The 14,914-nt window shown below is 46.3% G+C and overlaps 1 protein-coding gene across 8 annotated transcripts in view; it reads left to right on the forward strand.

Annotated features, from left to right (window-relative positions):
* The window catches only part of MYOF (myoferlin), a 184,072-nt gene that overhangs the window by 159,231 nt on the left and 9,927 nt on the right, over positions 1–14,914 (forward strand). For all 8 annotated transcript variants that reach the window (XR_004258974.1, XM_032245509.1, XM_032245511.1 and 5 more), the window contains 6 exons: positions 950–1,120; positions 1,891–2,039; positions 5,535–5,674; positions 7,787–7,875; positions 7,969–8,064; positions 11,404–11,545. Coding sequence is in view for 7 of the 8 variants with exons in the window: in XM_032245509.1 (XP_032101400.1) it covers positions 950–1,120; positions 1,891–2,039; positions 5,535–5,674; positions 7,787–7,875; positions 7,969–8,064; positions 11,404–11,545 (787 nt within the window). In the remaining variant the exon portion in view is untranslated. The remainder of the gene's footprint in view (positions 1–949; positions 1,121–1,890; positions 2,040–5,534; positions 5,675–7,786; positions 7,876–7,968; positions 8,065–11,403; positions 11,546–14,914) is intronic.

The raw sequence follows: 14,914 nt of genomic DNA on the forward strand, positions 1-14,914 counted from the left end.
CCTCCCCTGTGCTTCTGTGTGGCAAGTCAAAGATGTTCCATGGGGCAGTGGTGTTTGTTGAGGCGGAGGAGGGAACCTAGAAGGGGCACAACTAGGGGGCTGTAAGTCAGGGCACTTGTGCCTTACTCATCTCCAAGCTGACTGGAGGTGCTTAGGTGAACAGCTAATGGGCATGTGACGATAAAATTAGTAATATCATTATACATCGTCATTATTATACTGGCGTTGGAGCAATGCACTCATGCCAAATGCTCTCTAAATATTTCTTCACTTGGCCGGGCGCGGTGGCTCACACCTGTAATCCCAGCACTTTTGGAGGCTGAGGCAGGCAGATCACCTGAGGTCAGGAGTTCAATACCAGCCTGGCCAACATGGTGACACCCCATCTCTACTAAGAATACAAAATTAGCCAGATGTGCTGGTGCATACCTGTAATCCCAGCTACTCCGGAAGCTGAGGCAGGAGATTCACTTGAACCTGGAAGGCAGAGGTTGCAGTGAGTCAAGATTGTGCCATTTCCCTCCAGCCTGGGCAACAATAGTGAAACTCGGTCTCAAAAAAAAAAAAAAAGCTTTCTTCACTTGATCCTTCTAGCAACACTGGATTGAGAGGTGTTATTATCAGCACTTTACAGATGAGAAAACTTAGCACACAGAAGTAACTGGTCTAGAGTCCCGCAGCTGGTAAGCAGGAGAGGTAGGATTTGAACCTAGGCATTTAAAGCCCACAGTTTTCCCTGAGCAAGCATATGTTCTCTTCTTGTTCTTATTTCTAGTATGTACTATTGATCAAGCATCCCCACTCACCACCACTCACCCTGGTTATCCTACTTGGATGTCCTCCAGCAGCCATAGCATGCGTGGCCTGGGGATTCCGTGCACAGAACCTGGGTTTTTGTGAGGGACCTGGATAGATCATGGAGATTCTGACATTGTATTTGTTTATTTAGGATGTACGAACTGAGCTGCTACTTACCTCAAGAAAAAGACCTGAAAATTTCTGTCTATGATTATGACACCTTTACCCGGGATGAAAAAGTAGGAGAAACAATTATTGATCTGGAAAACCGATTCCTTTCCCGCTTTGGGTCCCACTGCGGCATCCCGGAGCAGTACTGCATGTAAGTTGCTTTGATCATACAAGAGGCACTTTGCTTCCTCTGACATCAGCACTTGGGGAGGCCTGGGCCCTCTACCTTAGTGCCCTCCTTCACTGAGACGCTGCTCCTGTCACTCAGTGAGGTACGAATTTCAAGCACAGGATTATTTTAGGCAATCTCAGGGCCACTGCATGGTGCCCGTTCACATTACAATGTGTGTAAAGCATGGTAGCTGGAGCAGTGCCATGCGCTGGGAAATGGCACAGGTAGCAGCCCGGAACACCAGTTCCCTTGCTCTCCCTCATTGAGTCCCTCCTGCATGTCAAGGACTGAGGGCTGGCCACGTTTGGTGGCAGGGATTTCCTGCCCTTAGGAAATAGAGATTCTCTGTGCCCTCTACTTAATCAATTTCAGGAAGTCTCTCTTCCCCTGCCTGCTACGCAGTGTCTTTCCGCAGTATCTGATGAGACATAGCTTGCAATTTCTAGTTTATGAGTTTGCCTCTTGTGACTAGGGTGATCTCAGTCAGACTCCTCACTTTTACAGGAGGAAACTGAGGGCTAAATAGATAAATAAATATTAAATAAATAAATACATTTATTTCGCTGAGGCCAAAATAGCATGTGGATTCTTAGTACTCTGAAATAGATTTCTATGCCAAAGTCAGAGTGTAGCAGGGATTCCCTGCTCCCTGTGTGGGATCACCTGAGAGTACATGAGCATGTGTGTGTGACTCCGAGAAGAACCTACAGGCTCTGCCCTAACTCCAAGCCATGTGATGCTGTTCGCAGTTCTGGAGTCAATACCTGGCGAGATCAACTGAGACCAACACAGCTGCTTCAAAATGTCGCCAGATTCAAAGGCTTCCCACCACCCATCCTTTCCGAAGATGGGAGTAGAATCAGATATGGAGGACGAGACTACAGTTTGGATGAATTTGGTGAGTGCCTAGCTGTGGATTGTAAACTAGTACAAAGTATAGTAACCCAAATATGTTGCTGGGTTTGGCGGTGTGAATAGACAGAGCCAGTGCCCTAATTATACCACATGAGACTCTGCGCACATGGCACTATCTAACAACAGCCACAGTAGAGTTCTGCTGTCTTGTCAAGTGTCAGAGTGGACACATTTTCTTGACTGTCCTATGTTTTACTTGCCCTTTTTAGATCATAGCCATTTGAGCTGAACACAAAGTACTAGTAATGAACTAATTTCCATAATCAGCTCAAAAATGCCCAGATGGTAGTGCAGGAATTTCCCTTCCAGGTTTATTCCATCATTTGGTCCAGCCCTTCTTGCAGAAGCTTCAGGGATGTTGTGGTTGGCTTGAAGAGCCTGCTAAGTCCCCATGTGGCTTGTGTCCAAGCTTGGGTCTTGCTCTTTCCTAAGCAGCAATTTATAATACATCCGGTCCTGGAGCATCAACAGCTAGCCACACTATGACAAAGACTGCAGTTAGCATCATAGAGCATGCGAGCTGTGCTTCCATATTTTGCATGTGAGTTAGATGCAAAAGGCCACATAACTTTTGCCTGGTTCTTTTGAGACCCTCACTCTGGAGGACACGATCCACGTGTAAGGATTCTGGCGGAATCTGCACCCAGAGCAGACAGTGGAGGGTGCATGGGATGTCCAGGGGGAGCTGGACAAAGGTGCACAGGAAGAAAAGCACTTTCTGCCCCTCAACTTGATTCTTGACATTGTAAAAAACTGTTTTGAGGCCGGGTGCGGTGGCTCACACCTGTAATACCAGCACTTTGGGAGGCTGAGGCGGGCAGATCATTTGAGCTCAGGAGTTCAAGACCAGCCTGGCCAACATGGTGAAAACCCATCTCCACTAAAGGTGTGAAAAAATGAGCCAGGCTTGGTGGCACATGGCTGTAATCCCAGCTACTTGGGAGGCTGAGGCACAAGAATGGCTTGAATCCAGGAAGCGGAGGTTGCAGTGAGCCAAGATTATGCCACTGCACTCCTGGGTGACAGAGTGAGATCCTGTCTCAAAAAACAAACAAAAAAACCCTGTGTTTTGTCTTTCCATTTTAAAGAGGACTTGGTATCAGGGATGATTAGATGTTTAAGAAATGTTGCCAGCCGCGGTGGCTCACGCCTGTAATCCCAGCACTTTGGGAGGCCGAGGCGGGTGGATCACGAGGTCAAGAGATCGAGACCATCCTGGTCAACATGGTGAAACCCCGTCTCTACTAAAAATACAAAAAATCAGCTGGGCATGGTGGCGCGTGCCTGTAATCCCAGCTACTCAGGAGGCTGAGGCAGGAGAATTGCCTGAACCCAGGAGGCGGAGGTTGCGGTGAGCCGAGATCGCGCCATTGCACTCCAGCCTGGGTAACGAGCAAAACTCCGTCTCAAAAAAAAAAAAAAAAGAAATGTTGATGCTGCTCCTAACATGTGAACTTGCAAACAGGATTGTAAATCAATCGGGAAGGATCATAGTCTAATGGTTAAGCATACTCGCAAACAATCAAACTCCCCCCAAAAAAGCTGTATCAGTCACAAAGATTGTTCCAGTTACTACTGATACATAACAAATCACCCCAAAACTTAGTAACTGAGAACAGCCATTTTGCTTTGCTCACACTTTTGGGGGGTCAGGAATTCAGGACGGACTCAGATGAACAGTTCTGGCAGAGGCTGGCCATAAGCTTGTGCTGCAAGAGTAAATACAGAATGCTCCCACTTACTCAATCTGGCGTTCTGGTCTCTTTGCTGTTGGCAGTCCACAAGTTAGGTTTGGGCCTGGGTGGCTCATCACCTGTGATTGCAGCCAGATGTTGGCTGAGGCTGCAGTCATCTGAAGGCCCTGCTGCAGGGAGCAGTTGGGGTCCCACCCATGCAGCTGACAGTTGATGCTGGCTCTTGGTTGGGGCTGATGACCAGAGCACCCACACAGGCCTTTCCAGCGTGGCAGACTCTGGGGACTCAGGCCCCTTACATGTGGATGGTGTCCCCCAGAGTGAAAGTCCCAAGAGAACCAGGCAGGAGCTGAGTGGCCTTTCATGTCTAAGCCTCGGAGTCGTTCAGCATCTTTTCTCCATACTTTGGTGTCTGACTATGTCTCCAGATTCAAAGGGAAATGATCAGACCCACCTCTTCATGGGAGAAGTGTCAAGAGAATCTGGGGCCTATGTTTTTAGAATACCAGTGATGGCTAGGTGCGGTGGCTTACGCCTGTATTCCCAACACTTTGGGAGGCCCAGGTGGGCAGATCATTTGAGCCCAGGAGTTCAAGACCAGCCTGGCCAACATAGCAAAACCCCCTTTCTACTAAAAATACAAAACTTAGCCGCATGTGGTGGTGCACACCTGTAATCCCAGCTACTCAGGAGGCTGAGGCACAAGAATCACTTGAACCAGGGAGGTGGATGTTGCAGTGAGCCAAGATCGTGCCACTGCACTCCAGTCTGGGTTACAGCGAGAGATGTCTCAAAACAAAAAAACAAACCCACAGTGATGCTAGCTGTTGTAAAAATTGAACCTCCAAATTTCAGTGTTCTAACACAAAAGTTCACTTCTCATTGATTCTAAGTAGGTATTCCTCCAGGTGGATAGCTGTCTTCCAAGCAGTGCTCCATGGACTCATGGCCCTGCCATCTTCTAGCTCTGCAGTTCTTCAGCACAGGAGTCTAAGGTTGCTGTTTCTTTTTGCAGCCAGAAGAGAAAGGCACAAAAGGCACATAGAAACTCCTACTACCCAGGAGGGATTTTTTTTTTTTTTTTTTTTTGAGACGGAATCTCACTCTGTCACCCAGGCTGGAATGCAGTGGTGCAATCTCGGCTCGCTGCAACCTCTGCCTCCTGAGGTCTAGTGATTCTCCTGCCTCAGCCTCCCGCATAGCTGGGACTACAGGCATAACCACCACACCTGGCTAATTTTTGTATTTGTAGTAGAGATGGGGTTTCACCATATTGGCCAGGCTGGTCTTGAACTCCTGACCTTGTGATCCTCCTGCCTTGGCCTCACAAAGTGCTGGGATTACAGGTGTGAGTCACCGTGCCCGGCCCCCAGGAGGGATTTTTGGGCCAGGTCTGGAGGTGATACACATGTCACTACCACCCATGTTACCCTCTGGCTGAACTGGGTCACATGGCCCCCTCTAACTGCAAGGGAGGCTGAGAAACAGGCAGGCCATCAGCTTGTGCCACAGAAGTAAATACAGAATGCTCCCACTTACCCGTTCCGGTGTCCTGGTCCCATTACTATTGGCAGTCCACAAATTAGGTCTGAGCCTGGGTAGGGCAGGGCTCCTGGTCAGAAGTTATTTCTGCCAACTATTACTTCACAAGTCCAAGTTTGCACGTTGGCGCTGCCTGTCCCTTTTGGCAAGATCTGGGATAAAGTGCTGGAAGCAGCTTCAGGCAGTCTGGCTGAACTATTCCCAAATCCTCATTCCTGCTTCAATGCCACTTTCCATTGCAGAAGCCAACAAAACCCTGCACCAGCACCTCGGAGCCCCTGAAGAGCGGCTTGCTCTTCACATCCTCAGGACTCAGGGGCTGGTCCCTGAGCACGTGGAAACAAGGACTTTGCACAGCACCTTCCAGCCCAACATCTCCCAGGTAAAGGGGCCCCCTGCCCTTGAAGACCCATTATCCCTGCCCCAAATGCAATGGCAATAGCTGACATGTCTGCCCTTTTATCTTGAGTACTTTTAGATGTACAGTAGAAATGAGATTCAAATTAGCTTCATACCAAAGGGGAATTTATTATAAGAATTTCCAGGTAACTCTCTCAATCCAGGCAGGAGATTAGCTATGACTCAGAACAAACCTGAACCAGGGTCTCTCTGTGTCTCATCTCTGTTTTTCTGAGTCTATTTAATCTGCCCTCTTGCTGTGATCCCCTTCCTATGAGTTCAAATATTAGAGAGTCCTTGAGTGTTTGTTGTAATGCAGCCCCATCTACTTCCAAATGCATAGGGATTTGTTGCCCAAATTGAACCACGATGTCTACCATGGGACCGCTCAGCTGCAGTGAGGTGGGCAGGGTCTGGGAAAGTGAGTGAGCTCAGCCTAGCTTAGGAGGTGCCATCTGAGACTAAAGTGTCAGGGAAACAGGGACCGTGTGGATAGCAATGGGGGACATTCCACTCCCAGAAGATGGGAGCAGTTTCCACAGAAGCAAAGTAAGACATGACCACTGACAAAATAATCTTTGTGGACGCTTGAGATAATGAAGATGTCCAGGCCATGCCTGCAGAGATTTGGATCCAGTAGGTCTAGGGAGGGTCCAGGAATTGGAATTTTAACAAGTACCTGAAGAGGTTCTGATCACACTTTAAGAAATAGTAATCTAATGGATGCAAATATTGTTGACCCTAACAGTGAAACTGTGGACACGCTGATTGCTAAAGGGGTGGCCTGGGCTTTCTAGATTGTTTTATCACATCCTTCTTCCTTTTATTTTGTTCTACATTTCCATTTCTTCCTTTTCTTATTCTTCCTTTCACCCCTTGGCTGTCTAAGGAGTTTCAAGAAATGACAGAGTAAGGAAGACGTCTCCCTGGGAATCCACAAACCCCATCACTTCTGCCTACAGCATTAGCCACAGACTGTGGCTGGGTTTGGGGGGACACTGGACGCCTAATGTTCTGTAGAGTGCTTGATGAATTGTAGAGCCTGAGCCCTAGAGATTAGTTGGAGGAGAGTCGTAGTAAAATATATCCCTTTTCAAGAGCTCCACTTAATGCATGTTTATCACAATGCTTTAGAAAGCCAACCTAGTGGTTTCCTTGGCAACTGTCTTGAAGATCAGTTTGTTTTTGTCTGAAGACAGAGTCTACAGAACATTCTAAAACAATTTGAAGAATATAAATTGGTTTGTATGGTTGGTATAGTTTTTTCATGGCATTCCTGACCTGTCTGGAAGAACATTCAAGTCAGAAGGATGGGCCCAGTCTGAGTCAGTCAAAGAGCTGAGCAGGACCTCACCAAGATGGCAGCACAAACGTCAGTCTAGGCTTTCAAGTTGGCAGCACAAGTGTCATTTCAGGCTTCTACCTCTCCTTCCTGCTAGCCACTTACCTGGTGGTGGGCACTAATGAACCAATGGCAAGAAAGCTTTACCTTTTGGGAGCTGTAATGTTCATGTCATTGAATTCCTCTTTTGAAAATGCTATGTTGTAAGTTTTTCTTTTACAAAATTAAGTACCATTTTCACTAATTGCATTCATTACTTTGATTTTGTACTTTGAGGTAAGTAGAGAAACCCTTGGGTATGGCAAAACCGGGATTGGTGTCAGGTGGGCAATGTGATGATGGATAGAATAGCTGCATAACTGCTAAAGGTGAAGGACCCAATTTTAAGTCATTGTAAGAGGGTGTACCTGTGTGCATGCCTGCTTGTGGAGGGTGTGTGTGTGTTGGGACTGGGTTAGTGATGGGAAGTCCCCAGTTTTATTAACCAGGTGAGACTCAGACTATGATACAGGTGGGCACGTGCAGCCATCAGAGACCCCTGGGTGAGAATGGAAAGCCGGTGGCCTAAGTGACATTGTACATACGAGATTAATCTTGGTCTGCTCTACTCCACTTCTTGCCTTCCATATGGACTAATAAATTAGAAGGACCAAAGAAATATTTTCCCCTAAGAAATATGAAAGAAAATTGTGGCTTCTGCTACCCGTCATATAACTTCAGTCCTCTTTTCATTTTCATTTTCAAATGATTTAGGGGAAACTTCAGATGTGGGTGGATGTTTTCCCCAAGAGTTTGGGGCCACCCGGCCCTCCTTTCAACATCACGCCCCGGAAAGCCAAGAAGTAAGTCATCTTGAGACCCTGCTACATACACTGGGCTGGGGACTTGGTCCAGGACCACAAAAAAGTGTTACCTTCCAACTGTGCTTCTTGCAGATACTACCTGCGTGTGATCATCTGGAACACCAAGGACGTTATCTTGGATGAGAAAAGCATCACAGGAGAGGAAATGAGCGACATCTACGTCAAAGGGTAAGGTTACCGCACGAGAGACTTTGCCAAGCTCAGGCAAAGCTCAGACGCTATCCATCATGAGCTTTCATTACTGAATATGCCCAAGATAGGATTCTTGGTTTTTTGAAGGTATTTTATCTCATTAATGTGATCTGCTTAGGTAGCTCCTGGAAAGCAAAGGGAAGAGAATAGAGAAAGAGACAGCGAGACCTGTATGGACTTTATTTATGAGCAAAGCTATGTAAGGATTATAAGAACTGATAAATACTTCTTTGTTTCTTTTTTAACAAAATGGATTTTCTTCAGTTTCTTAAGCAGACTTATTATGTCTGGGACTTTCTAGCCATGTATTTTCTTTTTATTCCTCTTTGATACCCTGAATAACTAGCCTTCGAAACACAAGTACAGCTTCCAAAATTTCGTTTTCTACATATTTTATTACCAGCAGCTCATGTCTGTGGAAAAGAGGAAATGTTCGCAGATTTCAAAAGAAGTCATTTATTCTACCAACCTGCACTGAGTGCCAGCATCCAATATGTCAAGTGTCATTGTAGTTCATTATTCTCTTGCCTAATTCAATTTCAGTTGTCTGTGTGGATGGCTGTGCCTCAATCATAGATGTTGAGCGCGGTACAACATAACGACTAAATTCTGGTACTTTCCCTGCTGGCTGGGGAAGGTTGTTAGCTTACTGTTCTTCATCTGTAAAATGGAGATAATGATTACTCCTCCTTCCCAGGGATATTCAGATGATCCTGTTATTCGAAACATTTAGGACAGTGCCTGGCAGATAGAACACACTCTGCAAGTGTTAGCTGGCATTGCTGCTATTCCATATAGACTGAGTTTGGTTCCTCGGTACATAAAAGATAAGACTTGTGACATTTAATATATTCATAAAGTAAGAACAAAGTTTCAGTTATAATCCCATGTGGCCTTCAATCAAAACTTTGTTAAAGATATAATTAGCATCATTTAGGTTCACTGTAAACGGAATGTTTCATCAGGTTCATTATTCTTTCTCATTTCGGATCTCATTACCATTCCCCGGGGAAAAGTAATCTCAGCTAATTATAGATATGCAAATTTATTTGACTATCATAAGCATTATTTTTTTTTTTTCAAATCAGGGAAACAAACTCAAGTAATTCTGAACTGAGAGAAAACTCCTCTAATCAGAGAATAAAGCTCAACTTAAAGTACCTTGTAAAATTTGGAATAAAAACCTAAACACTATATGTGAAAAAATGGATCATGCATAAATCCCATGCCTAGCACTAGACACAGCCGGGTATTATGTTACATACCAAGCTATACCTACATGTACACAAATACATACACCTAGAGGATTCATTTGACTTGTCTTAAAATTAAAGTATGAAAAGATTGATGTTTAAAATTAAATGTGAAAATTCACCGAAAAAGAGAGGAAGAGCTGCAGAGGGTGAGCAGTCTAGGGAAAGATGATGATGACTCTTAGGGGTGGGTCAAGACATGAGGCCACCAAGGTCGTGTCCAAGAGAATGTGAACTCTCCTCACTGAGTTACTTTAAAAGTTGCTAGTAAAAACTGGCCATGGTGGTTCACGCCTGCAGTCTCAGCTACTCAGGAGTCTGAGGCAGGAGGATCACTTGAGCCCCATAATTTGAGTACAGCCTGGGCAGCATAGTGAGACCCTGGCTCTTTAAAAAAAAAAAAAAGTTGATAGTCAAAAGGAATCTTCCAACTCATTTATCTAGTCAGTTAATTGACTAGCAAAAAGGAAAACTACCGTAGCTGATTGATGTTAATACCACTACTAATAATAGGACTTAATATTTTCGAGTGACTTTGTAGTCTCCATGGTTCTTTGAGGCAGAGTAACAGATGTGGACTTTGGAATCAGACTGATCTGGGAATCATACTTAGTGCTGTCAGTTCTGGGCTATGTGACCTTGTGCAAGTTATATCCTCTTTGAACCTCAGCATCCTCTTCCATATAATGGAGATGGATAGTTACACAGTTGTTGGGAAGAATAAAATAATGCGTGTGGCCAGGCGTGGTGGCTCACGCCTGTAATCCCAGCACTCAGGCCCACTGAGGTGGGCAGATCGTAAGGTCAGGAGATTGAGACCATCCTGGCTAACATGGTGAAACCCTGTCTCTGCTAAAAATAGAAAAAATGAGCTGGGTGTGGTGGTGGATGCCTGTAGTCCCAGCTACTCGAGAGGCTGAGGCAGTAGAAGCGCCTGCACCCTCAAGGTAGAGGTTGCAGAGAGCTGAGATCATGCCACTACACTCCAGCCTGGGCAACAGAGCAAGACTGTGTCTCAAAAAATAACAGTAATAATAATAATGCATGTTAAGTACCTGTTCATAGAAGAGGATAACCATGAGTTAATGGTGTCCCCATTCCCACTCCATCCCTGCTGAACCGCAGCCTTAAGCTGGCCATGTGAAGGGAGCACATATCATTAATCTCATTTTACAGATGGGAGATGAGGCTCAGAGAGTTTCTCAGTCTCTATCTGTGGGGTCCAGCCATCAATGTTTTTAAAAGGTCCCCAGTTGATTCTAATGCGATTCTAATGTGTAGTTTTGAGAACCATGCACTCTATTGCTTTGCCGGTGTAAAATCAGATGTTACCCACTGGTTTCAAACTGGAAGTCTTCCCAGTAGCAACAGCTTCTTTCTGGGCACACTTATTCATTCATTCCTTCAGTTGGTATTTATCTAGTGTCTACTCTGCCAGGCACAAGCAGAAGAAAACTTTTCAAATGTTAAAAGTTAAGATGTTACCAAAATGAATGCTCATAGATACGCATGTGGAAATAAGAGCTGACATCTTCCTTGCCAGTATCATTAATATTATCATAGTGAATTTAAGAATAATTTTTAAAAAGGAAGCTGTAAGATTACCTGATTTGTGCTTCTTTTGTTTGCTTAAATATGGGAAAGGAAATGCTAAAATTTCGAGCTAACTCATATTCATTTAACCTATCAGCAGTGCTGACAGACACTGATGAGTTATAGCTGTGACGACTAAAATCATAGCCAACAGGCTTCAGTGTACCCAAAATAGAAGTTACATTGTTGATATTTTCCAGAAAATTTCATCTTAACCCTGTTAACTGAAGTCTAAAGGGTTTCCTGCTTTGGTTTTAGAGGAATGATATTTTCTTTGGCCCCAACCTGTGTTGGATGCAATAGAGCACCTTCCCTCCATAAATCACCCCCAGCTCCGTAGATAACTGGAATCTGCCCAAGAAAATTGCATTAATTCTCCCGCTCTTTGCTCCCCTAATTACTGCACAATTTTGTGGCGAGATTACTTGTCAATCACGTGAAGCTAAGTCTGTTTGCCTCTGCCTTTCAGCTGGATTCCTGGCAATGAAGAAAACAAACAGAAAACAGATGTCCATTACAGGTCCTTGGATGGCGAAGGGAATTTTAACTGGAGATTTGTTTTCCCATTTGACTACCTTCCAGCTGAACAACTCTGCATTGTTGCAAAAAAGGTGAGTTCTGAAATAATGTCAGTGGGCAGTGGGTATCATGGATCTTCCTGGACTCAGAAACTGGAGCTCTACCTACGTCCCTCTAGTATGAGGATCTGAGGCTCTTAAGATGCTCAGGACCTCAGAGGTGGCTCAGTCTGGCTCCTTCTCAGTAGAGGCAGGGAATCTGCCACCTTGATACTTGTCCAAGGTCACACCCCTGGGACAGGTATTTGTTTCATTAGGAAGCATAAGGAGCACGACCTTCTTTCCCCTCACATATTGGTGGTGGGGTGAAGGATGGAGGGTAGAAGTTATGATTATGTATTTATATAAACAACAGCCTAAGTGTGTTCTTTATGTGATGGGGAAACTGATGTCTTCCCATGAGAGGCAGAGTCAAGCAGAGGCTTAAAGTGGATGAAATGTCCCTTTTTCCTTCCTTATTAAGCCTCCACATCTTGGCCGGGCTCAGTGGCTCACACCTGTAATCCTAGCACTTTGGGAGACTGAGACGGACAGATCACCTGAGGTCAGGAGTTTGAGACCAGCCTGGCCAACATGGTGAAACCCCATCTCTACTAAAAATACAAAAATTAGCTGGGTGGGGTGGCGGGTGCCTGTGATTCCAGCTACCCGGGAGGCTAAGGCAGGAGAATTGCTTGAGCCTGGGAAGCGGAGGTTACAGTGAGCCAAGACCGCACTGCTGCACTCCAGCCTGGGCAACAGAGGGAGACTCTGTCTCAAAAACAAAAAACAAAACAAAAAAACCTCCATATCTGCTTTACCTCCTTCAGAGGCACCTCCATGAGGGCTCAGGACCCTCCTGGTCTTAACTAGTTAGACTTTCAGTTACAGAACTCAACTCAAACTGGCTGAAACCAGGAAAAGGATATATTGTTCACATTACCAAAAAGTCCAGGGATCTGCTGGCTTTAGGCCCGTCTGGATCCCATGGTGAAGTTATGATGACTTTAGAAATTGGTCTCAGGCCGGGCGCGGTGGCTCACGCCTATAATCCCAGCACTTTGGGAGGCCGAGGCGGGTGGATCACGAGGTCAAGAGATCGAGACCATCCTGGCCAACATGGTGAAACCCCATCTCTACTAAAAATACAAAACATTAGCTGGGCATGGTGGCACGTGCCTGTAATCCCAGCTACTCAGGGGGCTGAGGCAGGAGAATTGCCTGAACCCAGGAGGCGGAGGTTGCGGTGAGCCGAGATCGTGCCATTGCACTCCAGCCTGGGTAACAAGAGCAAAACTCCGTCTCAAAAAAAAAAAAAAAAAAAAGAAATTGGTCTCACCTTCTCCACCCCTCTGCTCCGCCCTCCTCCACGGGCTCTTCCCGGGGGGGACAGTGGCAGTCCCAGCTCACATCCTGTCCTCCCCACAAACCTCAGGAGAAAGAGAAGAGCGAAGCCCTCCTGGGGCCAACCAGAGTTTTGGAATTGGGCCTCAGTGTCTCTGCTTTTGGGGGTCATGTACCTATCCTTGAATCAACCATTGCTGCCCAGCGATGCTCTGATTGGCCAGGCTCTAGAGTTAGACACAGAGGCAGCTCCTCTAAAATTTGGGAGAAAGGGGAGTCCCCCAAGGAAAATCTGGGTGCTTTCATCCAGAAAAAGGGTCTAGAACCTGCATAGACAATAACAACAGATGTGTTCCGGTGATGGCCTGTTCCATTCCTGCCTCCACATTCTACCAGCTAGGCCTTGCTCTGCCTGGTCGCCTCCCCTCCCCACACCTGATGAAAATGTACCAGCCCTGTGTCGCATCAGGCCTACCCTCTGCTGGCCCTACTCAGTGCTAATGCTGTAGTAAGCACTGTTTTCATACCAGTGGGATGAATGTCTGCAAAGGGGACTTTAATTTTTTTCTTTTTCTGTTTGAGAAAGTGTCTCACTCTGTCACGCAGGCTTCCTCATGGCTCACTGTAGCCTTGACCTCCAGCAATCCTCCCACCTCCCTAGTGGCTGGAACTATAGGCATGCATCACCATACCTGGCTAATTTTTGTATTTTTTGTAGAGACAGGGTTTCACTTTGTTGCCCAGGCTGGTCTTGAACTCCTGGGATCAAGCCGTTCTCCCACCTTGGCCTCCCAAACTGCCAGAGATGGCTTTCAGGAGGCACAGAGGCTCAATGTGATATGAAAAATGTACTTTCAGACGGTGTGGCAGAATTGGGTGGGGGTCAGGGAGGCACTGGGTCAGAGTTCCCTTTCCCGTTTACCCACATCTAGTGCTGGACCTCCCCATACCCTGTGGTGCTTGGAGCATGATCCCACCCAGGACAGTCAGGCAGCAACAGCAGAGTGGGCTGCCCAGCCCCTCAGAGCCAGGCTCTCTGAGCCCTGCAAGGGAAAACATTCTTGGAATATGACAAACAAGAAACAACCTAGCGATCTGCCTTCAAATTCATGAAGTGCTAGAGAAATTCCCTTTCTACTGGGGCCAGAGGAACTTATGTGTACCTGGGCTGTGGAGATGTTTAGTCTTGGCTAACATTATCTGAGGCAATGGAGGCAAGAACTTGCAGGACATGTACCTAGTCTTCCTTCTACCTACCTCTAGTATGAGGATCTGAGGGTCTTAAGTGACCACAAGCAAGCAAAGCCAGTGGTATTTTTCTTTTCTTTTTTTTCTTTTTTTATTTTTTTGAGATAGACTCTCACTGTTGCCCAGGCTAGAGTGCAGTTGTGCCATCTTGGCTCACTGCAACCCCCACCTCCCAGGTTCAAGTGATTCTTGTGCCTCAGCCTCCTGAGTAGCTGGGATTACAGGCATGCACCATCATGCCCAGCTAAGTTTTGTATTTTTAGTAGAGTCAGGGTTTCACCATGTTGGCCAGGCTGGTCTCGAACTCCTGGCCTCAAGTAATCTACCTGCCTTCCAAAATGCTGGGATTACAAGCCAGTGTACCCAGCCCAGTGGTATTTTTCAAAGGCCAAAAATCCCAGGACATTCTCAATCTGCACGGATAAAAGAGTAGAGTCTGAGCCCCCTTCTCCTTACCCCCATGTAAAATGAGAGCACGTGCAGACATCTGTGTGGGTGGGGGGTGGGGGGAAAGTTAATGAGCAGAAGTGACACCCCAGAGGGTGATACTGCAGGCTGGCCTAGAATACCTGGCCTTAGGAGGATAATCTAAGTAGGACACAGTGGTCTTCAGAGGGGAGATGAATCACTCCCCAACCCCCAGGTGGCAGCAGGAAGTCACACTGATAGGGACATGGCAAGAAATCTTCTGTTTGGGAACTGCCTGGGACATTCTTTTAGTTGCCCAGCTTGTGATTTCCTGGGGAGCCTGGCTGTTCTCCATACAGATAGAGGGGAAGGATTAGGCCCAAGGGAGTGTCAAGGTGGGGGTGAAAGGAGAGAAAGGCCCCA

Source organism: Sapajus apella, unplaced genomic scaffold (genome assembly GCF_009761245.1).
Source record: "Sapajus apella isolate SASKATOON/1434 unplaced genomic scaffold, GSC_monkey_1.0 scaffold58, whole genome shotgun sequence".
NCBI classification, from domain to species: domain Eukaryota; kingdom Metazoa; phylum Chordata; class Mammalia; order Primates; family Cebidae; genus Sapajus; species Sapajus apella.